At 55.9% G+C, this 27,405-nt stretch overlaps 1 protein-coding gene across 5 annotated transcripts in view; it reads left to right on the forward strand.

The window, feature by feature from the left end:
• The window catches only part of SYNJ2 (synaptojanin 2), an 86,192-nt gene that overhangs the window by 42,748 nt on the left and 16,039 nt on the right, over positions 1-27,405 (forward strand). For all 5 annotated transcript variants that reach the window (XM_054570161.1, XM_054570162.1, XM_054570165.1 and 2 more), the window contains 13 exons: positions 5,250-5,311; positions 9,177-9,273; positions 11,516-11,688; positions 12,886-12,967; positions 13,561-13,710; positions 13,796-13,961; positions 16,736-16,927; positions 18,671-18,752; positions 19,470-19,610; positions 20,838-21,030; positions 22,965-23,123; positions 25,036-25,192; positions 26,183-26,300. In XM_054570161.1, the coding sequence (XP_054426136.1) occupies positions 5,250-5,311; positions 9,177-9,273; positions 11,516-11,688; positions 12,886-12,967; positions 13,561-13,710; positions 13,796-13,961; positions 16,736-16,927; positions 18,671-18,752; positions 19,470-19,610; positions 20,838-21,030; positions 22,965-23,123; positions 25,036-25,192; positions 26,183-26,300 (1,772 nt within the window). The remainder of the gene's footprint in view (positions 1-5,249; positions 5,312-9,176; positions 9,274-11,515; positions 11,689-12,885; positions 12,968-13,560; positions 13,711-13,795; positions 13,962-16,735; positions 16,928-18,670; positions 18,753-19,469; positions 19,611-20,837; positions 21,031-22,964; positions 23,124-25,035; positions 25,193-26,182; positions 26,301-27,405) is intronic.

Raw genomic sequence — 27,405 nt, forward strand, 5'->3', positions numbered from 1 at the left:
TGAGAGCACAGGCCGTGGTACACACCAGCGTTCTAGTTCAAGTTCTGACTCTCCTGCTCAGGAGCCATATACTTTTGAAAAGTTCTTAAACAGTGTTTTCATTTCAAGCAAGAAGTTCTTATTTCAAAAACAGGGGAGAAGTTCTTTTCTTCTCAAAGTCTCAGTTTACTGATCTGTAAAATGGGGTTAATACCATCCTCTGCATTACGGAGGAGATTAAATATAATGTGGATTAGAATTTCACACAGCATCTAGAATCTAGAAAGCACTGAAAATGGTAGCTGTTAATATTCATAACATAAGTTATAACATCGAGGAGACAAAAGCACAGGTCGCGTCAGGAGAAGCGTGACTGTCTCCGTCTGGAAAGCAGAATGAGCGTTTTCCCCTGCATCTCCCTGAGGACACTGAGAGGTGTAGTGACGGTGTCCTCCTGCCTCTCTCAGCACGAGGACTGGTCTTCTAGGCTGTTCCATCCCCTGGCCCTCATAGACACCCAGAGTAAGCCGTTTATCCGTCCCAGAGACACTCATTGAGCATCTGGGGACATATGGGGCATGGTCCTTGGCATCGGGTACAGTGTCTGGGGCGGAGAGGACAGGGCACGACAGTGTTGTGTGAACAGAGCCTGTGAGAGAGGCCGCTCTGGGGCGGGCCACTCACCCAAGCCAAGGGGAGGGCGTCGGAGCTGACGGGGGGAGGGGAGGGGGACGCAGAATGACCAGGCAAGGAAGGCGGGCCTCGCCGAGGGAACCGCGGTGCAGGTGCTGCAGCGGCTGAGCTCCCGGCACGCGAGAGCAGCAGTCTGGCCTCGCTGCCTGCAGTGCCAGGCACGGGGCCTGGCGGGAGGCGGGATGGGATGGGAAAGGCAGGCAAGGGCCAGATCAAGATGGGCTTGGACGTTCTGCTGGGGAGGTGGCATTTCCCCCCAGGAGCCGCCAGAGGAGCAGTGCTCAAACTTTGCTGCACATTCAAGTCACCTGGGCACCTTGAAAGCTCCTGATGCCCAGGTTGCGTGCCACCCCGATTACATTGCAGTGCTGGCGTGAGAGCCAGGCGTGCGTGCTTTGTGGAAACCCCTAGATGGCTGCCATGCTCGGGAAGGCTTGGGGACTACACAGGGGTATGCTGATAAACCAGTTTACTGAGGGCCGGGGGAAGAAGTTCAGTTTGCAGCATTTGCTCTTTACTGTGGTGTAAATACTCCCATCGTGGCCAATTTCAAGCCACCAGTTCTTGTTCCTGAACGTGAAGCTGGGAAGAGACGTGCACACAATGGGCTTGCGAGCTGGTAGGAGTTGGCTGCCGCACACCCTGGACCGCGGCGCTGAACGGTTTCCAGGGAGGGGCAACACGATTAGACACACGCACAGTAGATTCTAGGCTGGAGAGAGAAGACGGACGCAGGCGACACGAGGTGGGACAGTCTCAGCAATCCAGGTGAGATGCTGGCAGCCTTACCTGGCGGGGGGCAGTGGGTGCCGGAGAGACGCACAAGTGCCCTTTGTGGTCATGGGGCGCCCTGTGCAAGTGCCGGTGCAGACTCTGGTCCGACTCGCAGCCAGGAGTCTTTGGGACTTTGGTTACTCTTGTGGCCGACGCCCCTAGGTCTGTGGTCTGTAGGAGCAAAGCGATGACCTCAGACCAGAGTGACTGTCCAGTGTCCACCCGGCCACGGGGAGGAGGGTGGGTGAAGGAGGAGGGCAGACGGCCTAAAGCATCAGTCAGTCCCAGTGTGCTGGTGCCAGTGGTGGCTTCATTCCAGTCCCCGACCGAAGCTCCTTCTCAAGGCTTCCGACACACGGTGGCCTTGGAACCAGGTGACACCGGAGAGGACCAAGGGCGGGTCAGAGTGGACAGAGGAGGAGGCAGAGCGGGGGGAAGTCTAAGGCAGCCGGGCTAAAGGGGTGCTGGAGGAATGTCCAAGGCCCTGTGTGTTAAAGGAGGTGGGCGGGCGCAGCCTGAGGCCACGGCGCCAGAGGCAGCAGCTGGAAGCAGGCTGGGCCTGGTCATGTGCCCTGTGACCCTGCAGGAGCGATGCAGCCACGCCCCCCTGCCACCCACTGCTCAATTCCAATCACCGTGTCCCCTCACAGGCACCTGCTGCCTGAGCCAATGGGGATGGAGGAGGAAGACGAGGGGAAACCAGTGGCTCTCAGACCTGAGAGCGCATGTGTGCACGCACACAGACGCACGCAGGGGTCACCCAGAAGACGTGTTAAGTCAGAGATTTTTGTTCAGTCCTCTGAGGTGAGGCCGGGGAACTTGTATTTCAAGCAAGCACTCAGGGGTCTGCTCATGGTGCGGGTCCAGGGCCCACGCTTTGAGAATGGCCGAGGTCAGAGACTGGACTGCCTTGTCGCTCACTGGGCAGTGCCTTTGTCTGTGTTTCCAGGTGGCTTTGTGGTCAGCAGCGCCCTTGGGCTAACAACTGTCGGGGGTAAAACATGCCCATGACCATCCTGCCCAGCCCAGTCCACATGGATGGGTAGCGAAGTCGATGATGAGGGGGGAGCCAGGGGCATCCGACAGGACGCGCTCTGGGCTTGTGGGCTGTGCCCCTCCCGCTGCAGGCTGCTGCGTCCTGGCAGGTCCCCACAGTCCCCAAGTCCCGCTCTTGTGGCATCTTGCCCTGTTACGCTGCTTGTTCTCAGTACGTTGGGGCACAGTTTCCATCAGATTAATTTGCGCTTGTTAGCAGACTTGTTAAAAACCTGGAAGTGTGTTTCTAGGTCTTTCCTTGGCATTCCTGTTGTGGGGGGAGTTGTCCAGGACAGGGAATGCAGGTCCCCTTCTCTTCCCGACCTTTCTGTAGGAGTGCCCAGTGCCGTGTAGACAGGGGTGTCGGGGTGTGCGCACCCCTTCCGACCGGGGCTAGTTACGCACTTTGTAATGGGATGCAGCTCATTCTTATAATGGGAGGAATTTTGATCCCAGAGCCAGGACACCGCCGAGTCCTATCACCCGTGGCTGAAATGTCTACCTGTTTAGAAGGGGCAGCGGTGGGCTGTGCCTCAGGGAGGGACAGATAGACACGTCCAGTGATCAGAATGTCACGACTGAAACCCAGGCTTCTGAGCCCTCCTTTTCTATCCTCCCCTTACTGTGTGGCCATGGGGACAGCCCTAAAAACAGCTACAGTCTCCCCAAAGCTGGGGGGATTTCTGGCGATGACTGACAGACAGACGGGAAGCAACCACCCCTTCTCTTGGGCTCCCGCCCTCGGGGACCTCCAGGTGGCTGCGAGGAACACAAACCAAAGTTCCACAGGAAATCCAGAAAAACAGACAGGGGCCGCCTTGCCTCGGGGCGCCGGCCCGAGCCTACCTGCTGGCCTCGGGCTGGCCCATCTCCTCAGCCAGGTGTGGACGGCCCCCAACATGGAGGCCTTCTGGTGGGGCTTTCCTCAGAACTCCCAGGGTTTCTTGGGATTGATGGGGATTTGGGGCTTTGTTTATAGAGTCATGCAGATGAGCAAACCCAGGCCCAGTCTGCCCTGAATCTGCCACTGGGAAGCTGATTTTCTAAGCAGGTACTTTCCTCAGGTGGGAAGGGGGATACATATGTTACCTGTGGAGCAGAGAGTTGTCACGTAACGCCTGATACATATTCAGAGTAATGACATCTGATCCTATCGATGTGTCCAGCGACGCCATTTTTATAATGCTCAACGGCAACCAAGACTAAACAGTACATGTCGAGAAACTATCTTGCAATAGCTCCAGACCTGCAGCCAACTTGGAAAGGCAGGGGCGAGAACTACTGAGCCCTTCACCCAGAGTCACTAAATGTCACCGTCTCGCCACACACACGTGCTATCACGTTCTGAATTTCTGAGTGGAGGTTGCGTACCTCGTCTCTTCACGTGTTGTCCCGTCGGGCCGTTTCTCCTAAGAGCAAAGAGCTTCTCGCACATCACGACAGTCCAGGGACACGTGCGGGCAGTGCGACGTCGACACAGCTCCTCGATCTGACCTGCGGTCCACGGTCCGGACTAGTCCGTTGTCTCAGCAGAGCCTGCCTTGGCATTTCCCACCCCCGCCCCGGGCCAGGATGACAATGCAGTTAGTTGTCACACCTCTGGCCTCTAGTCTCAGCCAGTCCCTCTGCCTTCCTGTCTCTTGTGACCTCGACCTCTTTGTAGAAGACTGGCTGCCTTTTTCTTTAAAGCGAACGTGCTGCACCCTGGTGTTCCTGGTGTTTCATCACAGTCAGGTTCAGGGTCTGGATCCCTGACACCGTGTCCTCCTCACGGTGTCCCCTGCCCCTCATTAGTGATGTTAATTTTGATCCCCTGGGCAAGATACTCTTCAGTGCCTTACAGTTAGTATGTATTCCTCCTCAACTAATGAGCAACTTGTGGGGGACACTCCAAGATGAAGCAGGTACCCGGCTCCTCACCTCGTTTTCCCTAACAGTTACGATCAACGCTCATAAAGTGGCTCTTGCTGAGCAATTATCTACTGCGATGGATGTGAAATGATTTTCCGCCTCTCCCTCCGCACTTGTTGGGTGGTATTCTACTCTGAGGAAGAGCCCCGCCCCCCCGGCTTCTGCTCCATCCACCTGCCCTCCCCTCATCCATCCACCCGCCCGCCTAGCTGCCCACGCGGGAACCCAGCCAGCCGGCTCTCGTTGGTATAGATTCATGCATGGGCTCCCACTTTATTCTTCAGGTTACAGTCCATTACTGTCCTTAAGTAGTTCAAGGTTCAAATTGTCCCAGGCTTGTTCAGAGAGAGCCCATCCAGGCTGACTCCAATAACGGTATGTAGTGTTAAGCTTGTTTTTTAAACCTCCAGTGGTTAATAGCTAGTTCTGAATCATGAGGCGCATTAGTTTGCTAGTCGTTAGTAACTCAAGTTTTAGGGGCAGTCGAGGGCCGGTTGTCGTGGAGGATGCTGGGGCCGTGGTGTCTCTCCTGTTGGCTTGGCTGTGCCTCCGACCACGGAAGGATGTGTGGGTCTGACATGGGCCTCTGGTCTTACCCTGGAGTTTCCCTTCTGTCTGTGGGAGGATCCAGCAGCGGGGCCTGTGCTGCAGTGTGGACCGGGCCGCCACAGAGCCCGACTCAGGCCGCGGGACCGCCGGGCACGGCCTGGCCGCCCTGCGCTGGGAGGGGCCCCCGAGGGGGCTGGGGACGGCCGGCTGGAGGCTTGGCTGGCAGCACGGGGTGCGGGGAGCTGCCACTTCCTGGGGTTCACAGAGCGGCAGGAAGCATCAGTGTTCTCTCTCTCTCTGTGTTTTAGGTCGGCTCCCATCATCTGAGACTCAACAGAGGCCTGGAAGCCAACGCCCCTGCTTTCGACAGGTAAGGTCGCCTGACCCCATCCTAAGCCTGTCCCCTTCGGGGTCTTCCTCCATCAGACCATAGCAGAGTGGACGGCAGTCAGGGGAGGGCCCCGCACACTGGATCTAAATCTGCCCTTTACTTGGTCCTTCGCAGAAGGGAGTTTCCAAAATGAGGTTTTTACCTGCTTCCAAGTTCTCTGAAGGTTCTTCCATGCACAGAAACACTTGCCTTCTCAGTCCATTCTGCAAAGAAGCTTTATCCATTCACCCTGATTAATAAGGGGTCATCTAAATAATAGGATATTTGGAGCTATTTTTTTTTTTAAAGTAACATATTCACAGGTTTTAAGTCACCACATTAAAAGGTATAAAGTGAGAAGTAAAAGTACCCTAACTTCCAATTCCCACTGCTAGAGATTTTACTATGTTCTTCATGAATCATTCTAGAAAAAAACTGGCTTACACATAGTTTGTTTCAGAACACTAATTGGATCACAACACACTAAGCATTTTGCAGCTTGCTTAAGGGCATTGCTAACCTGAATTATTAGGAATTTGAACTTGAATAGTTAATAGCTTCCTAAAACATCTTTTTTAATCTAAATTCTAAGTTTAAAGGTTATTTTAGTGACTGTCATAACATTTCAAAAAGTCACTTTGTATTTGAATCCCTGTACCGGCAGCTCCGCCTGGACTCGAGGCCTGTTTGCGGCCGTCCCTGAGCATAAACGGGCAACGCCAGCCCTGCCGCGGCCCCCAGTGGCCCAGGGCTCAGACAGCGGCTTTTCCCGGGAAGAAACACGTGACCTGTTAGGACTATGCCATTGCCTTTACTCCCTGAACACTGTTAATGCATCCTATGCACGGTGCATATGGGCTTCTTTTAGTTGACATCAACTTACATTAAATATTCATAGGAAATAGTAAACATACAACCTAAAATGAAATTCTTCCCAAGTTGGCCAGAAGCAAAAGGGGTATGCTGGGCTTGTTTCAAAAACCTTCATGTCTTAATGACCACCTTTTTTTTCTTTTTTAATTAAGAACATTCCATAGACTTAGTTTTAAATCACCTGTGTGCGCACGTGGGTGAGCATGTACACCCTCTCCTTTTCCACGCTCACTTCTTCCCTAAATCTAAGGGCAAACTCAGTCTCTTCTGCGAATCACCGAACACCTCCCTGAAACCGCAAGGCCTTTTGCAGGGCGCAACGGCTTCAGATTCGGGCTCCCAGTAAGTCTCCCTTCTTAGGCGCCCTACCCTGGGGAGCTGGACTGGCCCGGCGCCCACGCCCGCGCCCGGCTGGAGGAGCCACCCGGGTACCTGACAGCCGCTGTCGGGCCGCTGTCCTTGCAGAGCCGTGTGGACGGGAGTGAGTGGGAGCGAGGTCACAGGTTTCTCCAACAGACCGAGACGGGGCGCTGTGGGCCGCGGGGAGCAGAGCCGTGTCCTCCCTGGGGGGAGCCTCCAGATCTCTGGGGCTTCACAGGGCCCTCACGAGTCCCTCAGTTCTTTGGTGTGTTTGATCCAGAGTTAATCCCTCCGCCCTCCCTCACACCAAACACCTTCCCGTGGGTGGGTTTAACACACACACAGGACTCGCGGCCAGCACTGCACCAGTCCCTTGGGTCACTCACCGTCATCCCGCCATCTGTCTGCCGTGTCTGGAGGAAGGGCTGTTTCAGGCAGGCCATGGGCTGTGACTGCAGCATCGTACAGTTTCGATGTCAGTGTTAGCCTCTCCCTGGGCAGCCCCCCGTGTCACCTCCCGGGACAGGGAAGCCGCTCCATGCGCCCTCCCTCCCTTTGCATGGGTTTACCTGTTGGTCCCTCCGTTGTGCCGAGTTGGAGAAGGATGCGCCAAAGGGAGCTCTGAGTCCTCAGTGTCCTGAAAAATCCCCCCGTTTCCCGAGGTGCTCCATGCGATGGTAGCAGATGGGGAGAACGGGAAAGACCCTAAGCACACAGGGCCCCCGAGGCCCTCGGGGTGGGCTCCGGGGCTCTGCCCCTTAGAGCCTGTGAAATGAGTCTTTCCGTTTATCAATAAGTGTGTATTATCTTATTCTTAAATCGAAAGGAGAACCAACTCCCCTGTGACAGCACCAGACGTGTTGCCTTTTAGCCCCCGGACCCTTTCTTCACGGGAAGAGGCTTAATTAGCCTTATGGTGCAGATGAAGAAACTGGCTCGTGGCGGGGTGGGGGTGGGGGTGGCGCGGGAGGGGGAGGGGCGGTCAGATGAGCCAGCCCATGTGGTCAGGGCTATGTGGGGCTGGTGACATGAATAATGAGTCATGGCACTCCTCTGAGCCTTGGAATTTGGAACCCCCTGAGATGCACGTGCAGGCATCTGCCGGCTGGACATCGGACGTCAGCCTTATTTCTGATAAGGTGCATTGTGGTGTGGTTACGCCTTGGCTGTGTGGCCGCCGTGGGCTTCCTCACATTTCACCCCCAGATCAAGGGTGCTCCCTCAGGGCTGGGCAGCGCAGACGGCCCACCAGGGCAGAGCCTGCTGTCCAGGCCATGTCAGAGAGGCCTCAGGTCTGGGCGGGCAGGCAGACCCGAAAGAGCCCATTAGGTCCAGGCCGCGAAGGTTCCGTTTCTTTCACAGCCTCACCCACGGCTGCCCATGCACAGCTCAGGGGCAGAGCACAGCCTGCCGGAGCCCCTGAGTCCCCCGACCTCACCCATCTCTGCGTTTCCCTCGGGAGGGACTTGCGGGGCGGGCAGGGCTGCCCGGAGCGTTGGTCTGGGGAAGCACACCCACACAGGCAGGAGCCCTCAGCTCGTCAGCGAGAGGGCCGCACTGCCCGCTTCAGAACCATGTTCTTTTACCCAGTGCCACCCCTCAAAGGTAGTAAGAGACTGTTTTTTCCTCTAATGGGGCTAAAAATGGTTCCTTTGTGCCCTGGCTGGTGTGGCTCAGTTGGTTGGAACGTCATCCTATAACCTAAAGGTTGTGGGTTTGATTCTTGATTAGGGCAGATAGAGGAGGCAATCAATCAATGTTTCTGTCTCACGTTGATATTTCTCTCTCTTCCTTCTTCTCTCTCTAAGAGCAATGAAAAAAATGTCCTCTGTGAGGATTTTTTTAAACAGTGTTCTTTTGTGATGATTAAGTTTTTTTAATTGTTTATAAAATAAACATCATTGTAAAAGTTTGGAAAATAATGAAAGGTTTAAAGAAGAAAATTTTTAAATGACGTAAAATCCTACCTCTCAACATCATGGTGTGTTGTCTTCTGGTCTTTTTTCTATATTTAGGTATAAAAATGGCCCTACTAAATTAGTTTTCTCTCTGCTTTTTACATTACACCTTTTTCCGATGCTTTTGAAAATACCGCATGTAAACATTTCTACCATTAAAATTATAAACTTATTTTTCAAAAGCCAGTGATGAGATAAATAGTATAGTCTCTCCCTAATATTTCAACATATGTATTTTTAGAATGGTCTCTGATATAAAAATAATTTTCCTAAAAACTGAAATTTTGATATGTGCCGCCTTGTTTGGGTTAAACATTATGAAATGCAGCCCTTAGATAAAAATCGGACCCTGAGGGGAACTTGGTCTCCTACCGGGTGTTCTAGTTTGCAGGACAGACGGTAGCCAAGTGAGGCAGATTCCTTTCACAGACGTGCACATGGCGTCTCACGCTCTGTTCATGAGAGGCCGGGTCAGCTGTCCTAGGTGTGATGGGGTGCGTTGTAGAAAGCCCTTCCTCTGATGTGCTGGTTTTATTCTTGGCCCCGGCCTTTCATGGGGAGGCTCAGGCCTGAACTGAGTACCCAGCAGGCCCTGTCCACCTCCTCTCCCCTGGAAGGCGGGGCCGTCCGTGTCCTGGGGACGGGGGTCAGGGTGCTGCCCTGCTCTGTTGCAGGCACATGGTACTTCTGAAGGAGCAGTATGGGAAGCAAGTGGTGGTAAACTTGCTGGGGAGCAGAGGCGGCGAGGAGGTGCTCAACAGGGCCTTCAAGGTAAATAACCCCAGGGGGCGAGGGGGGTGGATAGAGGGGCAAGGGGGGGCGGGCTGGAAATGATGCTGCAGAGCTCACCATGTCTGCGGGGGCCTTTCCGCACCAGAGCACCAGCATCAGGTGGTTTGGGCTCCTGACCTGAGGGCTGGGAGAATTTGCTCCAAGCCACAACAGGTCGTCCTGTGCCTCCAGCTGCGTTTCCTGCAGAGCCTCCCACTGGATGGACACACCAGCGCGTGCGCATGCGCACATATGTCTGGGCTTCGCCACTGCGCCCCTGCGCCCCTGACCTGCTCAGAAGCCTGTGCTCCCCTCCTTCCTTGGTCTGGCTCAGCTGCCGGCCGCACCTCCGGCAAGCTCACACAAGCCCCCGCAGGGCACGTGTGCCTGCCGTGGCCCTTCAGAGCCCCTCGTGGGTTTAGACAAGGAGCTTACACGATCCCCCCCTGCTAAGTTGGAGCCTTCAGCCCTTCCACCCTCATTTGGGCTGCTCCTAAGCTGCTTCCTGTGCCCGTGGGCTCCTTGGAGCTTCCTGGCATGGAGCCAAGGGCCTGTGGGGAGAAACCGTGGCAGGGGAGGAAGTGGTCAGAGTAAAGGCTCCCCCTCCCCCTCCTGCCGCCACCGCCCTGGGCTCTCCTGTTTCCAGAGCTCCTGTATGTAGTATGTACTCAGTCCACTGCATGCATGAGAAGTTCCCGAATGGGCCTCCCGGGTCCTTTTCCAATCTCCCAAGACCCCCACTTAATGGAGAAAAGCTCTCTGGTGGTTCCAAGGTCAAGGGCGTCCATGATGGAAAGAGTTTGAAGTCAGACCTCACCTCAGGAGCAGTGTTGTTCGCTGTCACATGACCCCCGACCTCCAGCCCCTGACCCCTGATAGCTGAATCCTGCTGGGTGCTCACTTTACTCTGCTTTGGAAAGCTGTGGGCTCGAAGCAGACTTTCCGGTTGCCAATTGCATTTGGCCAGACCTGCTTTTCCTGTTTGGTTTGTTGCTACTAGCAACGAGATTGAGAAATATCTCCCCTCCACCCATCTTGGCAGCAACATGGGCAGCTTATTTTAAGGAATAAGAAGAAGGGGGGTGGGGAGAGCAAGAAAAAAAGAACCCAAGAGTGTCTTTCCCATGTGCCTTGAGGTGTGGGGAAGGGGTGTCCTCAGCACCTGTCAGCTGGAGCAGGTGCCTCCTGTGCCGACGAGCTCTTCTGCCCTGAGAGGGGCAGGGCACGGCAGTGGTCTCATAGCCCCAGTCAGGCAGGGCGGCTCCTGGGCAGGTAGGAGGCCGACCGGTGACAGGTGGAGCCTGGCTCCCTCTGCCCATCGGCTTGGTAATGCTGAGGTCTGTGCGCCTGCCGCCCGCCTGAGACCCTGCCGTTATCAGGCCCCAGGGGGACAGGGTGCTTGCTCCAGAGCCTGATGCCACTAAGCAGCACGCTGTTCAGTTCAGCTGACTCGATTGTCATGGCAGGACTTCTGCTGGTGGCCCCCCCGGCACCCACTTGCATTCTGGCCCACGTGGACGGGTGCTTTGACTCGTAGGGACCGCACAGCCGGAAGTCCTCCTGGTCCTTCAAAGTCGTTAGACACTCTGCACAAGTCTCATCTGAAGCCGTGGAGGCGGGAGGGCCGCACCGGGCCTCTGGGAAGGCAGCTGGGTCTCCTTGCCCTCGGGGCTGGGAGGTGAGCGGTGAGGTTCCCTGCGTGGAAGGGAAGCCTCTGCCTGGAGCATCCGGAGGCCCCTGCCCCCCACCACCAGAGACTCCGCCACGTCACAGCGCACCCACTTGGAGGCTTGTGCTTGTCTGGATGGGGCCGGTTACCAGGCAACCGTGAGCTGGATTATGAGCTCCCAGCCTGCCGCACTGCCCTGTACTGCAGGGGCCTGTGGCTCTGGGGGGCCTGGAGCACAGAGAGGCCCTTCCCTCGCCGGCACCTCAGGGAGCCCTGCCGGAGAGTGAGGTCAGAGCAGGGCTGGGGGCTCCCCCAGGGCACCCCGCCCACCCTGGCTGGCTTTTGCTCAAGCTGGACCCTCTGTAGGCAAGATGCGCCTTGTGGGTTTGTGGGTTTGCCCCGTGCTTCCCTTTTGAAGTCAAGACTGATGAATCACTTGGTCTGCCATAGGCTGTAAAGCGAAACCGTGTGCTCTAGTGAGTGGTGGGTTCAGCCTGTCAGATTGCAGTTGCAAGAGGTTTGCTGTCCCTGTCCTCCCTGGTCCCCTGCCATTCTTTCCCTCCTCCCTTTCAGAAGTTGCTCTGGGCTTCTTGCCACGCCGGTGATACGCCTATGATAAACTTTGACTTCCATCAATTTGCCAAAGGCGGGAAGCTCGAGAAATTGGAGAACCTTCTGAGGCCCCAGTTAAAGCTTCACTGGGATGACTTTGACGTGTTCACCAAGGGCGAGAATGTAAGTCCACGGTGAGTCTCCGCCTGCGTCGTCCTCTCCCCGCGGGGCCTGTGGACAGCCTGGGGCTCCCTGTGCCTGGCAACAGGGCCGCAGGCTCAGGGACCAGGAGCTCTGGGGGGCCAGCCTCTCTTTTCCCCTCCCACAGTCAGAACATGCTTCTGAATTTGCAAGTAGATAGTAAAGCATGTTAAGTTTACTAATGAAAGGGCCTAGGTCACCACGTGGAGCCGTAGTAACCACATAACTTGTCCGGACTGGGGTGAAAGCCCCCGAGTGATGGGGAGCAGCTGGCACAGTCCCGGTTGCCCTGGCAAACTGGGGCGCGGGCTTCCCTGCTCAGGGTTCAGCAGGGAAAGGAAGCCCAGAGTCATCACATCACCGTGCGGCCGAGCCTGCTTATTCCCTGGTTCCGTGTTTGCAGTGGTGCCCACTCGCCAAAATTTATTTGTGACCCCCAATCCACACTCATGGCCGTTCACAGACACACTCAGAGCGGGAAACTTGGTCACCCCTTGTGCCTATTCCTGTCCGTCTCTGCCTTCCTGCTCAGCTCTCGTGCTGCAAGCAAGTGTCCTTTTTGCCACCTTAGTGCCACGTTTCCACGTTTTTGTGGATTTTGTTGGCAATTCCACTGTTTAAAATGGCCCCCGAGTGCCACGTGCTGCCTCGTGACCCTCAGCACGGGACGATGGGACGGGCCTTAACGGAGAAATGGGTGCGAGGGGAGCTTCGTTCAGCTGTGGGGGCCGGTCGCTGGGAGTTCCACATCAACAATGACAACGGACACTAAGGACGGCGTCCTGGAGCAGCAGGTTCTGTGTTGGCCGGCAGATGAGAACGAGTGGCCAGAGGCTGCAGGCGCCTGGCCCAGTATTTCCCCGAGGAGTGTTGGTCCAGCAGCTGCTCCTGTGCGCACAGTCTGGTCCCCAGGGGTTCGCTGCAGCTTTCGAGAACATGGCTCCGCGGAGTCGCGAGAATGGACGGTGTTTAGAAGGCCCCTGGCGTGCAGCCACTAAGCCTGTGCCCTGGGGCCCGCCTGCCACCCCAGCAGTGCTGGGGCCTGTCAGGACGAAAACGGGGTCCCGATGAGCCACTAGGGCAATGGGAGGGGCACGTGTCTTTGGTGGGGGGTCTGCTGTCAAACATGCTACCACTGATGCTCCTCCAAATGTGACATGTCACCATGTATTTCTTGCCGTCTCCCTAAGTTTTCAGAAAGGCACCTTGCGGATGAACTGTCTCGACTGCCTGGACCGAACCAACACAGTTCAGAGCTTCATCGCGCTTGAGGTCTGTCCCCACCGCGGCCCTCGGGCCACTTTGTCACACCCACACCTTCAGCGGGGCCAGATGAGGGCGTCACCGGGCTCGCTGTCTCACTGAGGGGAGGGGGACGGGGGTGCTCCAGGCACCCAGGGAGAGGCTTCCCTGGGGGCTGGCCTGCGCTGACCCATGATAGGCACACTTTTCATGCACGTCAGACACGGTGGCTCAAGTGCACCCTGGGACCGGGGGTTCTAGGAGGCCTGTTGTGGAGGAACCGTAGGGCAGACGCGGTGTCGCGGTGGCGGTAGGAGGGAGGAGCCTGGTTCAAGGCCTCAGGGCGGGGATCCCAGTCTGTCTGTGTGTCTGGGGATCTCCATGGCTCCCCGCTTGCAGCCCAGCCCTCCAGTGGTTGGGGACAGGGAGAAAGCGGGTCAGAGGAGGGCTGGGGGGGATGACAAAGGGGGCCCCTTCTCTGCTGCAGGAGTTCCTCCTTCTCTGGGGGGTGCACGGTGCTCACCATCTGCCGAATAAGGAGCCCACGTGGCGATGTGAGGAGGCAGCTGTGGGGAGCCTCCAGGTAAGAAGTCAGCAACAACTGTCCCTTATTTCTCACCCAGGTCCTTCAGCTGCAGCTTGAGAGCCTGGGGCTGAATTCGAAGCCCATTGCTGACCGCTTCGTGGAGTCCTTCAAAGCCATGTGGTCTCTGAATGGGCACAGCCTGAGCAAGATGTTCACGGGCAGCCGGGCCCTGGAGGGGAAGGCCAAGGTAGGGGCCGCCGAGGGCGTGGGGGCGGGAGAGGTAGGGGGGCCGGCGGGGACCCCGCTCACAGCCTGCGGCCGGCTCCCGGCAGGTGGGGAAGCTGAAGGACGGGGCCCGGTCCGTGTCTCGCACCATCCAGTCCAACTTCTTTGATGGCGTGAAGCAGGAGGCCATCAAGCTGCTGCTGGTCGGGGACGTCTATGCCGAGGAGTCTGCGGACAAAGGCAGGATGCTGCTGGACAACACGGCCCTGCTGGGTATGAGGTGCCCTGCCCCTTGCGTGGAGGCGTCTGGCCCCCAGCCACGCAGAGGGTGTGTGGGTGCGAGGACGCTGGCGAGCCCTCCGCCCGCCCCGTGGGATCCCAGACGGCGAGTGGCAGGCCTCCCCTGGGCCTTGGGGCAGACGGAAGGGGGGGTGTCTGTGCTCTGCACTTGGCTGTGACTTGAGGTTGACCAGGGGGCCTAAGCAGTGTCAGCTGTGTTTTGTCATCTTTTATGAGATGGCCAGTCATGTGCGGCCACAAGAGGAGGCAGAGGAGAGGCTCTAGAAAAAAGAAAGTTCTTTATACCCCCAGATCCTAGAGGTCAGGACGGGGAGGGGCCTGGCACACAGGGTCAGGAGGCAGAAGGCAGAGGCCCAGGGCCTTTAGCGGGGTCTCTGTGGGAAGGGCACGGCAGGGTGAACGGTTCAGGGCCGGCCACTTTCAATGGCTCCAGTGGGCTTCGGGCTGTGGCTGTGGGGGCTCGCTGCTCCCTCGCTCACTGGCCAGTACCTGGTCCTGGGAGGGCGGAGCAGAGGACTCCGGCCTCCGCGGCGCAGGCCAGAGAGGAGGCGTGAGCCTGGGTTGGTTAGCCTGCACATCACCCGTGTGCTCTCGGCATCTTCCCAGTAGCCACGGTGTAGAAACCACCTCAGCGCCCACCTGCAGGTGATGGATAAAGGAGACGTGCTCTGGCTACCGTGGACTACTACTCAGCCATAGACGAGGCGAAATGTTGCCGTTTGCAGCAGCACGGACGAATCTCGTGAGGGTGTTACACTAGGTGAAATAAGTCCGATGGGAAAAGACAAAATCGTATGATTTTGCTCATGGAATATAAAAGAAACAAATGCACAGAACAAAACAAAGGCCAACTCATAGGTACAGGTGACAGAATGCTGTTCACCAGAGGGGTGGGGGTGGGGAATGGGTACAGGGGACAGTTGTATGGTGACAGATGGAAACTAGACTTGTGGTGGGGAGCACGCAATGGTGGATACAGAGTGAGTTACAGTGTTGTACACCTGAAACTTACAATGGTATTAGCCAATGTTACCTTGATATAAAAAAAAAATTTTTTTTTAAAGACAAAAGAATTGGCCAGCCCCAGGAGGTGGGTTTCTCACCAGACAGAAAGGCTTCTTAGGTAGCCAGACAGAAATGCATATATGAGATAACAGTGTGTCCACAGCACCAGCTGCCGGCGTGTTTTCTGGGCGTGACCGCCTGGGGGCGGGGGGGGGGGCGGTGGGGGGGGGGGGGGGAAGCCCGCTCTCACATTCCTTGGTTCGGACCATTGTTCCCAGTAGGGAGGTGTCAGTGTACTACGCCAGAGGGCTGATTTCTTTGAACACCAACTCACACCAGAGACTCTTTCTCACCCTAACGAATGGGTTCCTGGTCCCATTGCCAGATGTCCTCGGTCCCAACGAGTCTCCCCGGGTTGGGGGGGGTGCCCTGTCTCTGTTCTGGCCCCAGGACCCTGTAAAAGTGGAAGCGGTGGGAGCACCTGCCCCGGGGCCAGGGGTCATGACTCTGCCAGTAGCCAGAGGTTTCTTCTAGTTTTTAAAAAAGTGAAATGTAGCTGACATGTTATATGTGTTTCAGGCATGCAACACATGATTCGATATCTATAGGTACTGGGAAGTGGTCTCTACAGTAAGTCTAGTTACCATCCATCACCATACAGAAGTACAAAAATTCTTTTCTTGTGATGAAAACTTTTAAGATCTACTCTTTCGGCAGCTGTCAAATAGACAAGACAGTATTAACTGTAGTCACCACGCTGTGCATTGCGTCCCCTCCGCCCACCTACTCCCGGCCCCAGCTCTGGCAGCTGCCAGTCTGTTCTCTGTATCTGTGAGTTTGTGGGCAACTTTGGAGTTTTGGGGGGAGTTAGGGTCCTTGTATAAGTGAGCTAGAGGTTTCTTTGGGAAGCTTTTAATAGCCTCATCTCCTAGAGCCTGTAAAATTATAGGAGGAGAGGAGGAGGCAAGGCATTTTTCCTTCTAAGAAAGTTTTGCTTTAGAAAGTTTTGTTGTTTACAAAAAATTAATTTGCTTGTGTTTAAGATGTTTTCACCGCACTTTTCTACTTCCCCTGTCCCATGGGAGACTCGCACATGGCTTCAGGGGGCCCTGGGTGGCATTTGTGTCTATCCCCCTGGGAGAGAGGGCGCCCAGGAAAGCGGAAAGGAGCGCCAAGCAGGACAGTGCGTCTCGTTTGGCGGCAAGGGAGACGTGATTTAGATTTGGGTTAAGTCACTAGCTTAAAAAAATGGCCTACGCTTTGGGTAGCCAGGGAGGAGTGTGGTTCAGAGCAGTGGTTTTTTTAAAGCTTTGAGTCTAAGTTCCAGCGACACACGTCTGGCGTGCGGGGTGAAAGGTGGGAGGCACAGGGGTGGAAGTAAGACATTTAAGGTTTTATTTATTAAAAATGGTAAGTTGCAGCGTCTCCCTGCCTATAGTCCCCCCGAGTCACAGAGTGGGTGTGAGTGAGGGCGAGGTGCAGCAGTCTGACGTCACAGCCTCTGCGGCCCCAGTTGGGGAACGGGTGCTGAGAGGGGCCCCCAGTCCAGCGTTTTCGGGACTCCACGGCAGAAGTGCCCCAGGGGAGCGTCCTGGTCACGGTGGGCTGCGTCCTCGTCATGCAAGGGCCAGTGTCTACAGCACGGGAGCCCACCTCCTGGGGACAGAGACCCATCTGTGCTTCCGGAAGACGCAGGGGCTTGTGGGATGCAAGCAGACGTGCCTTTGTGTGCCTCCGCACAGTGACCCCCAGGATCCTGAGAGCCATGCTGGAGCGCCAGTCGGAGTTCACGAATTTCAAGCGGATCCGCATTACCGTGGGGACCTGGAATGTGAACGGGGGGAAGCAGTTCAGGAGCAACCTCCTGGGGACGGCTGAGCTGGCTGACTGGCTGCTGGACTCACCCCAGCTGTCCGGCGCCGCTGAGCCCCAGGGTGAGTGCGGTCGCTTCGGTGAACACACGTTCCATTGAGCCCTTGGTCTGACCTTCCCGATGGCGGTTGACGTGGGAAATTTGGGATGTGGCCTTCTCACTCCTTCGGGGTCTGAGGCGCAGTGGTCTGCCTTTCCAAAACACACCCGGCAGATTAACTGATGCCTTCTCCTGTCCAAATGTTTGGAAGGGTTATCAAAGCAGGGAATCTCTCCTTTCTCCTCACACAGACAGGTTTTGCAGTTTTCGGTTTTGATTATTAGCACCTTTTGTCTGAGGAAGAGGTGCCTTTCAGGAGGGCCGGGCACAGGGGTCACGTCGCTGCTGGACAAGAGCACTTACCCCTGCCTCGCCCCAAACCAGCCATACAACCCTGCAGGCAGCCGCTGCAGGTTGTCACGAATCTGCATACCTTTTAAGGAGGAACTAATTCCAAGTTAGACAGCCCACCTTTGTCTTAGGTCTTGCTAGGCGGTATTTAAAGTCCTCGGAACTCAGGACTTGAAGAATAGGGAGTAAATTTTCTCCCATTGGCATTTAACCAGTTGCCTGGAGTCCTCTGACTTCCTTGGATTCTGGAAGAGACTGGAGATCCCTTTCTCTGGGCCAGTTGTCAACAGGGTCCCCTCCCCATGGTGGCAGACACAGTTTGTGCCCCCCTGGCTACCTTGGGGGGCAGGGTAGCTCGAGCCCACAGCTTGGGGTCACCGGGACTTGGTGGTGGTGGTTCTGAGTGCCCGCCCTGCGGGCCCTGTAAGTGAAAAGAGCGTGAACACCCCCTGGGCCCAAGAACCTTCCCTCCCCTCTTGCTGAAACAGCTCATCGCCTTTGCCTGCAGGACCAGGGCGGGTGCGGACAGCAAGCTGGCTGTGACTTTGCAGGGGCTTTGACGGGACAGAGGGCTCACCAGGGCTCCCGCTGAAACTCCGCACATTCTGGAGCGAGGGGTTGCAGTGACAGTTGCCCAGCAGATCGGAGGAACCGTGTTTTTTCTTTACAAAAGAAGGGAAACCCTAAGCCAGACAAGCTCGAGGTTCCAGGCTGCACTGTGTGGCCAGTGGGAAAGGAAGTAGACGCCTGGTGTTTGGGACAGAGTGGGGGCGGGGGCATCACAGGCCCTGCTGGCTCAGGCCGCTGCGAGCCAGCAGGATGTGGCCAGACGTACAGCCAGTGGCTGCAGAGACCATGTAAAACCCCGATCTTCCCTGGTCAAGGGGATGGAAGGGACGCACAGTAACGCCTCTCCACCTGCTGTGTTTGCTATAAACCAGGCGTGTCTTTAGCAGGTTTCATCAGAGCAAGCTCCAGCCCACAACTGGCCTCGGTTTCCCTTCTCTGACCACCAGGAAGAAAGCTCCCGGGGCGGGACCACCTCAGCCAGCCATTAACCATGGAAGGCTGGGCCCAGCCCTGCAAAGTACCTGTGGGGCACAAACAAGCACAGGACAGGGCCCGCCCCCAGTCACCTAGGACCTGGCCGGCGCGGTGGGGTGATACATTGGCAGTGGGGACACCTCATGTCCCCTGCGAGGTCCTGTCACGTGCCCCAGAATGCAGACAGGAAGGCCCAGTGCACAGGGGACAGACCCCAAGGGAAGGCGGGCCCACGTGGAGCTCCACCCAGTGGTCTGGCCGAGGCCTCTGGCAGCAGGACACCTGGGCCCTCAGACATACACGGGGCCCTCGGCTCAGCCAGCCCAGGCCTCGGTGGGTCTGATTTCCTTTCCCTGCTGCCCACCCCCAGATGACAGCAGCCCAGCCGACATATTTGCCGTCGGGTTTGAAGAGATGGTGGAGCTGAGTGCAGGGAATATCGTCAATGCCAGGTAGGCGGCCGCGTGCCGGGGTGCGGAAGAGTGACGTGAAAACCGCCGGAAGCTTCCCGAGCCAGGGGCAGGGCCACAGGCCACCTGTGTGTGAACCTGCTGGCCGGCACCCCTCGCTGGGGGGGGGAGCGTGGACTGCCCTCCCCCGTCCTCTTCCCCTGCTGACTAAGGGAATGCAAGCCGGGCCGGCTGTGCCCTCAGAGGTGCTGCCTGGGCCAGGTGTGCAGGCTGCGTCCTGCTGGGAGCGGGCGGGTGGCCGCGGGGCGTGGCTGAGGGCCAGCCGGAGGCAGCTGAGTCACGTTTCCTGGGAGAGGTGAGAAAGCAGGAGCCTGGGAGGAGGCTCCTCTCTCCTCTCCTCCACTGGATTCATACTGTGTATAAAGTCAGCCAGACCTCTCGGTGCCTACCCTGGTGTGGCTGTATTTCAGGAACTTTCTGAACAGATAATGAAACCTGTCTCTGTGGAGCTCTTGGGAGCAAGGGGTCCCCTGCCGGGTTGCCGGCCATGGGGCGGGGGAGTATGTGTTGTGATGTGTGTGCACAACACAGCCAGACCTAAACGGGGCGGAATGGAGGCCTGGCCCCGTGAGGCAGGCTGCCTGCCGTCCCTCGCGCCCCGGGAACGAGCTGGGGGCTGGAGGACTCTGTAGGCAGGTGAACCGCAGCGGCCGGCCAGTCGGCCGGCCCTAACCCATGTCGCCGCGTTTCCTTTCCCAGCACCACCAACAGGAAGATGTGGGGCGAGCAGCTTCAGAAGGCCATCTCGCGCTCCCATAGGTACATTCTCTTGACTTCGGCACAGCTGGTGGGCGTCTGCCTTTACATCTTTGTGCGTCCCTACCACGTCCCGTTCATCAGGTGAGAACCTGGAGTTTCCAAGCGTCTGGGGGAGCGGGGAGCAGGGGCTGTTGGCGTTTTGTTCTGACTTCCTTCTCCTCCCGCAACAGGAATCAGGGCCCGCCGTTCATTCTTCTAGGCAAATGGCAGAAAACCCCCAAGAGAAACTAGGCTGAATAGAATATTGTCTAGCAGTGAACAAACCCACAATGGGAACCTTATAGCTTAGGAAACTGAACTTTTTTTTTTCCTTTTTAAGGATTTTATTTATTTTTAGAGAGAGGGGAAGGGAAGGAGAAAGAGGGAGAGAAACATCAATGTGTGGTTGCCTCTCATGCGCCACCTCCCAGGCCTGCAACGCAGGCCTGTGCCCTGACTGGGAATAGAACCTGCGACCCTTTGGTTTACAGGCTGGCACGCAGTCCACTGAGCTGCACCAGCCTGGGTGAAAGCTGAACTCTTAGGCGTGTTATTGCACGTGGCCATCATCACCCAAGCTCAGCTCTGCACGAGGAAAGGGGTGCCTTATTGAAATTTAAAACGGGAAGCCTCTGACCAGGAGCTGAGTAACTCATCAGGAAATGCCAGTTCTTTTACCTCTTTTAAAAAGAAACGTAAGTGAGATGTGTGGGCAGAAAGCCTCTGCCAAGGCGTGGCCTCCGCCTGTGCTCTGGGCCCCTGCGCACACACTCCCAAGCATTCTAAGCCGCACCTAAAGGCAATCAGGAGTCTGCAGTGAAACCACCGACCCTGCCCAGCATAAATAACAAATAATGGGATGCATCCTGTCCCTAAAAACGTGATCACCTGAGGGCACCTCCTGTGCTTTGCAGGAAAGCCAGGTGGGGCAGGGGTCGGGGTTGGGAGTAGGGTCCATGCTGTCTGCTGGCAGCGAGAACCTGGAACAGAAAGCAAGGATGGAGGTGGGTTGGCTTCGGGGCCTCTTTGTGGGGTACTTTGGTGAGTGCAGAGCCCTTCAGAGGCGCGGCTGCCAACCCAGGGGTACTCCCAACTCAGGGGCAGCTGCTGGCAGGGAGGGGAGGAGGTCAGGAGTGGCCGCAGAGCATCGATACCGGTCATTCTGGTCGCTGTGTGGCTTGGCGGCCGAGGACGTGACTGACCAGCTCTGAGCTGGTGGTTTTTGAATTCTCCAAGCTGCAGCCCCGGCCCTTCTCTGTCGCAAGATGTAGGGATGCGTTTCCCTGAAGCCACTAAGAAGTGGCCGCATGTGTTCCTTGTGTGTTCCAGGGACGTGGCGATCGACACGGTGAAGACCGGCATGGGAGGAAAGGCCGGGAACAAAGGCGCCGTGGGCATCCGTTTCCAGTTCCACAGCACCAGCTTCTGCTTCGTGTGCAGCCACCTGACGGCCGGGCAGTCCCAGGTCAAGGAGAGGAACGAGGACTACAGGGAGATCACCCAGAAGCTGAGCTTCCCCATGGTGAGCGCGCGGCGGCGGCCAGCAGGGGGCGCGTGCACTGGCCTCTAGGCTCCTTCCAGCCGCCGGGCAGGTTTCCGAGCTGCGCGTCTGGGCAAGCACTGGGGCGCCACCAGAACGGGGCCCCTGCCCTCGGGGACTCCATACTGGGGGAGGGAGGTGACCTGGGCTGGCACAGCAGTGGCCAGCCCAGGGTGCCCAGCATGGAGGGTGCGGTCCCCACCTTCATACATCTTTTCAGCGTCCTTAGGTACCCTGCGTTTTCCACGTGCATCTTCCGATGTTCTAATTCAAGTATATGAAATGGGGGAGGAAAACAGTGTGTCCATGTTTTGTCCACGCTGATGAGGAACATTTGAATCCTAAGAGCACAGGCTCGGTTTTCTTGAGAGTCACAGTCCTGGCACATGTCCTGTTGTGGCTCCATTAAGAAGGCCTGTTTTCGAACGCCGTGAATGTTTGACTCGGGGGCCTCACGGATTATCCATCTGGTCCCACAGGCGCCAATAACGTGTGCCGTGCTGCCCTCTAGTGGTGATTTGGAGGTTTTCATTCCGAAGCCACCGGGTTTTCCTTTCCAATCAGATTTGAACGTTCTCTGTCCTGTGCAAACTCGATGGCCGGCGCACCTCCAGCCTGGTGCAAACCATGCCAGCCGTGAGGATAGACTCCAGCCGTCCTTGCCACGGTGTCTGAGCCACCGCTGATGAGGTCCTGGAGCCCTTCCACAGGAGGCCAGGTCCCCCAAGCAGGCATCCGTTCACTAGGCTGCACCAGCACCCAAAGCCAAAATCCCTCTGTTTTCGTTAATAAGTGCTGTAACCCCTGCTGTAGTTTTTATTTCTTGGATAAAAGACGACACACATGAGTTGGGAAATTGGCAATGTGTCATTTTCTAGACTAAGCAGGACGTCAGGCATATTTTCTGTGTCTTTGTAATTTTTAAAAAGCCCAACCTTTTCACTCAAAAGTGCTATTTTGAAGTACATTCACAATAACTATGTCCTACTTGAAGGACCCATTCAAAATAATTAAAAGATATAATATAGCTCCTTTTTCAAATATTGAACATACCTCTAAGTCAATACTCTACCCCTGCATGTCCAATAAAGTAGCCACTAGCCACACATCAATGAAAATTAAACAAAACTCCCGTGGTGGCACTGGCCACCTGGCGGGTGCTTGGCGGCTGCAGCAGCTGGCGGCTCCCGTCTTGGGCGGCGCGGACAGGAACATGCCCGATGCTGCCGGAAGTTCCACCGGAAGCCCTATTCTGACACCTGTTTTCTCTGGCTGTGATCACCTTGGTCTCCCGTCCAGGCTGCTGCTGTGGGTTGGGGGCGGGGGCGCGGGAACGCTGCATCGCGTAGGAGAACAGAAGCCGATTTCGGAGCCAAGTCCAGATCTTGTCTTTGAGGGGGATGGGTAGCAGCTGCTGTTGCTGGGATTCTTGGGGAGAGGGCGGGCGAGGGTCTGGGCGTCCAGGTCAGAGCAACTGAGCGAGATGGGGAAGGAGGGTCACCGGATGAAAATGTATGAAATCTGTGAAGTGTTGTGAAGTCGCACGTCCTGAGCAATTTTACTTATGTCCTTAAAGCGCATCCTCACAACACAAGATGCGTGGCAATCCGTCCTGGGCTGTAGACATAAAAGCGGGAGCACAGCCCAATTGCCGAGCGTGGTTCTGGCCCCCAGGTTACAGTGGGCGCGTTCTCCAAACCACTCAAAAACACACTGTTTAAAGTTAGCCATGCAGAAGTTCCTTGATAGGGTTATGGGATGAATGAAACGTAGGATGTTCTGGTAGGAAACTTTTTTTAAGTAACATTTTAAGAAGGTGCTTACTCCATATTCCCTGCATGGGGCGGCTGGCTGTCTCCCTCCCACCTGCCTTCCCTGCGAGGTGGTCTGAATGACTGATTTCCTTTACAACATAGGGAAGAAACATCTTTTCTCATGACTACGTGTTTTGGTGTGGCGATTTCAACTACCGCATTGATCTCACGTATGAAGAAGTCTTCTATTTTGTGAAACGCCAAGACTGGAAGAAACTTCTGGAATTTGATCAGCTGCAGCTACAGAAATCCAGTGGAAAAGTAAGTTGTGCTTTTAAAGTAATTTAATTTTTTCTAAATATTTTTAGAGGGAGGGGAAGAGAAGGAGAAAGAGAAGGAAACATCAATGTGTGCTTTTCTTTCATGTGCTCACTACTGGAGACTTGGCCTGCAACCCACGCATGTGCCCTGACTGGGAATTGAACCGGCAACCCTTTGGTTTGCAGGCCCAAACTTAATCCACTGAGTCACACCAGCCAGGGCAAGTTTTTGAAGTAATTTCAGCAGCTGCTCCCGTAGGGAACAACATCTGCTAAGTGTGCCTGCTCCAGTCCAGCAAATTAAGGTCCGTGAGTGGCTGAACAAGGGTTGTGACGTTGTAGGAAATGTGTGGGCCTCCAAAGTCAGAGAGATGCGAGGGTCTCTTCACACACACTTCCGGTCCCTCTCTGAGCGGGCTGCGTTCGGCCCTGTGTGCCTGTCCTCTCACGGCGGAGCGGCCGTCGCTCTAGGAAAGCACTCCAGCAGGCACATCAGCCAGCTGCAGGAGCCGGTGCCAGCGGGAGGCTCTCTGCCACCCCGAGAGCCTGCGCTCTGTGGGCGGGGGTGTCCCGTAAGCCATCAAACCGGAAAGGAGCCGCACTCAGTTGCGTCACCACGGCTTGGAATGGCCCCACACTTGAGCATGGAGAAGCTTTTGTCCCAAAGTCCACCCTACTCACGATCACATGCAGGCCTCGTGGGGACTGCTGCGCTTCCAACGTCCTAAGCCACCAAGAAGACACGTGAGACCCTGCGCCAAACAGTAGGTTTGGGTGGTATCTCTATTTCTCACTGAAATAGAGTTGGTGAGCACACAAACACACTAGACCAAAATCTAATATGTAGTTTACACACCAGTTCGTATGGCGAACTCTCAAGACTGTCCTGCAGATTAGTTTTTATTAATATACCCATTTTATAGACAAGAAAACTGGGGCTAAGGTCAAATAACCCATCCAAGGTCACCTGGGTCAGTAATAGAGCCATGATGCCATCCCAGACTCAAACTGCACCAGGCGCATTCTCCCCTCTTACGGGACCCCTGTGCAGTTTTTAGTGACTCCTAAGGCCATGACATAATCGGAAGGGATCAAGTGTAGGGTCTGTCCTCACTTCTGCAAGGATACACCGGCCAGCCTCCAGCTAATACCGTTGGCTCCCGCCAGCTTCCCGGCAGGGTGGGCCGAGATGAGGTACCTTCCACGCACCTGCGGGGAATGCTGCTGGTGAAATGCGTGAGGGCAGGGAACCAGGCGCAGCTGTTCCTCAGGGTGGTCTGTGCCCACCCCCATCGGCCCGGCCACTGACGTGGATCTCTGAGGGGGGCCAGGTGGGAATGTAACCACACCAAAACCTTCCCCAGACAGGTTTTCCTTCCTCCTACCGATATTCTCCACACCTTTCCACTCCCGCACTGAGCGAACGTCTGTTCCTGGTCTTCCCCAGAACAAGGCCGGGCCTAGAGCTAAACAGAGACGGGGGCTTCGCCCTCAGTTCTGGGGTTCTGTTTACACAATGTGTTTAGTTAACAAATACCAAATGAGGCCTTGCTGGGTACGGGCTGGGCGTGGCCAGGCCTGGAATGTGCATCCTTGCCTCAGGCCTTTCGCTGTCAACGGGGCGACTCAACGGGGCGACAGGCAGACGGTGTGCTCGGCGGGGTGCGGGGCGGGTGGGGGAAGACCCGATGGGGATGAGTCAGGCAGCAGAACTAACAGTCACCACTTTTTTGCTGATTAAAAGGCACACATACATCCAGTTTTAGACATTCGTATTATAATCCTAAATTCCATACGGGTTCTGTGACTTTCAGGAACGCAGCACTCGGAAGCGTCGCCTCTTTGTTTTTGTATGTAACGTACAGAATCTGAGAGAACCATGGTGGTCTCGTGACTTCTTTTTCTCCCACCAGATCTTTAAAGACTTTCACGAAGGCAGCATTAATTTTGGACCCACCTACAAGTATGACGTCGGCTCCGCTGCCTACGACACTAGCGACAAATGCCGCACCCCAGCCTGGACGGACAGGGTCCTGTGGTGGAGGAAGAGGCATCCCTTTGACAGGACAGGTGCGGGGACGTGTGTGCTCTGAGAGCTGGTGGGGACCGGAGCTCAGTCCCGGGGAGGGAAACCCCGCTGGTTCAGCCCAGTGCTCTTTGTTGTATGAGTACCATTTTCTCGACAACCCAAAACTACGCAAAAGTGACCCCAGGTGTTAGCTTCTCAGCTTCGGAAGGTGCGCTTTGGGGAAGCCCCGCTCTGTCCTCTTCCTAGAGACTGACCTGCAAATGGACCGGGGCCCGACTGTCCCCCGCACCACCCCGTCCATCTTCGGTTGTGGACGGAGAGAAGGACAGAGGCCACACTGTCCCCCTTCCCTGCCTCTGCCCTCCTCACCCACATTTGCACATCAGCCAGGCCGTTCTGTGCAACCCAGCTCTTACTGCTGAAGCCCCCATTCCAAATCGAACACGGGAAAGCCAAGAGCTTGTTATCAGTCAGTTTCAAGTATGTCTTGAACACTGACTGACACCCAGGCAGGAAGTGCAGTTGATGTAAAACCATCCTACCCATAAATTGGTACATAAATAACTGAACTTCTCTGGTGAGATGTATGCTGGAGTTTCAAAGCAGGGACGTACATCTGCAGGTAGAAAAAGATACACTTGGTCCCGTGTGGACATCTCTGTGGTCCCAGGGCACCGAGAGGTGTGGTGTTCTCAGCCTTGGCCTCGCCTGCTGTACAGTGGTCTGCAGGCTTCCTGTGCCCCACTGCCTGGGACAGAAACCCGCAGCCTGACTTCTGTGCCCCCCCATCCCCGTGGCCCCTGGGGCGGGGGCAGGTGGGGCTGGTCTTACCGTTTTGGACAGCCCCTTGGGAGGAGGTTTTGGCCCAGGTCCAGGGCCACCTTGGTGTGGTTCCAGGCCCCAGTGGGGAGAGCGAACAAGGCTGAGGCGCGGGGGTCCGTCCCTGCCGGGCAAGTGCCATAATCAGCGTTCGCTGTGTTGATACAATTTTGTGTTGTCTGTGGGTCTCGTGATTGGAATCCTGTGAGTAGCCAGAGAACTCAACCTTCTAGACAATGACTTGGATGCTGACACCAAAGTCAAACACGCCTGGTCTCCCGGAACCCTCAGGTATTACGGCCGCGCGGAGCTGCAGGCGTCCGATCACAGGTATGGTCCTCGCCGCCACGGCACGCGCTGTCCCCATCAGAATGCGTGTGTGTGCACGTGCGCGTGTGTGAGAGAAAAAACAGCGAAGAACAAATAGCTGTGTGCCCAACACCAGGAACTAAGGAGTTAGCATTTTATCATCGCTCCGTACCACAAATGACATTATTTATGAAAATGTCAAAGACACAACCTATAGTATTTTATCATTTCAAGTCTCACAAGTAATGTCATCGTGCAACTTGCTTTTGTGCTGTGTGATATTTTTGAGCTGCCATGACACCGATACTGCAGATGTGGCTGGCTCATTTGTAACTGCCGTCCGGTCCCATGGGGAGCACCTCCGTGGAATCTACCTGCTCCGCCTCTGACGAATGTTTTTTGTCATGTCTTACAAACGCCACAGGGGTTCAGGGTTTTTAAATGCTCTGAGCCGCTGGGTTGGCCCGCGTGTCCTGCATTAAGGATGGGCCACAGCAGCAGAGGCCTGTCAGTTCTCTGTGCGTTGGGACCGGCCACAGAGGGACGCGCGTCTTGTAGACCGTCCTTAACGGCCCAGGGGATGGCATTTCAACAGGTCTCCTCACAGCTGCCACCAAAAGAGCACATTCATTTCAACTTTCACAGGGAAGAAACTAAGAAAGAGTTAGTTGGTGGTGAACACGAGTGGGTCAGCCCATAGGTCTCAGTCTTGAGGTACTTGTAATTCTTTAGAAACGTGTTGTAGAAAATACACACCTAGCAGTGAACCTCGGGAGATCTTTGGACACAGGACTTTGTGGTTGGCTGGTTCAGGGCGTGAATTTAGAAGAATTCATTTAAACACTGTGTATCAAGGGGCCTTGAATACTGGGCGCCGTCCCTGGCACTGAGGATAAGTGGTTAACAAAGCAGAGGAGACCGCGCTCTCATGGAATTTTCCAGTGAGGACGGGCAGACAGGAAACAAACGTAAGTGCTGTGAAGGAGGAAACAGGTGGCGAGTCAGACAGGGGTTCGTGCTATGCTTCACCCTGTGTTCAGGGACTGCCGCTCGATAATCTGACCTTGGCCCCGGCACCCGAAGGACAGGGAGTGGGGGCCCCGTGGGTGAGCGGGGAGAGCATTCC

The sequence above is a fragment of the Pteronotus mesoamericanus genome, unplaced genomic scaffold (genome assembly GCF_021234165.1).
Source record: "Pteronotus mesoamericanus isolate MK-2021 breed Mesoamerican mustached bat unplaced genomic scaffold, CSHL_Meso_final contig_20, whole genome shotgun sequence".
NCBI lineage: Eukaryota > Metazoa > Chordata > Mammalia > Chiroptera > Mormoopidae > Pteronotus > Pteronotus mesoamericanus.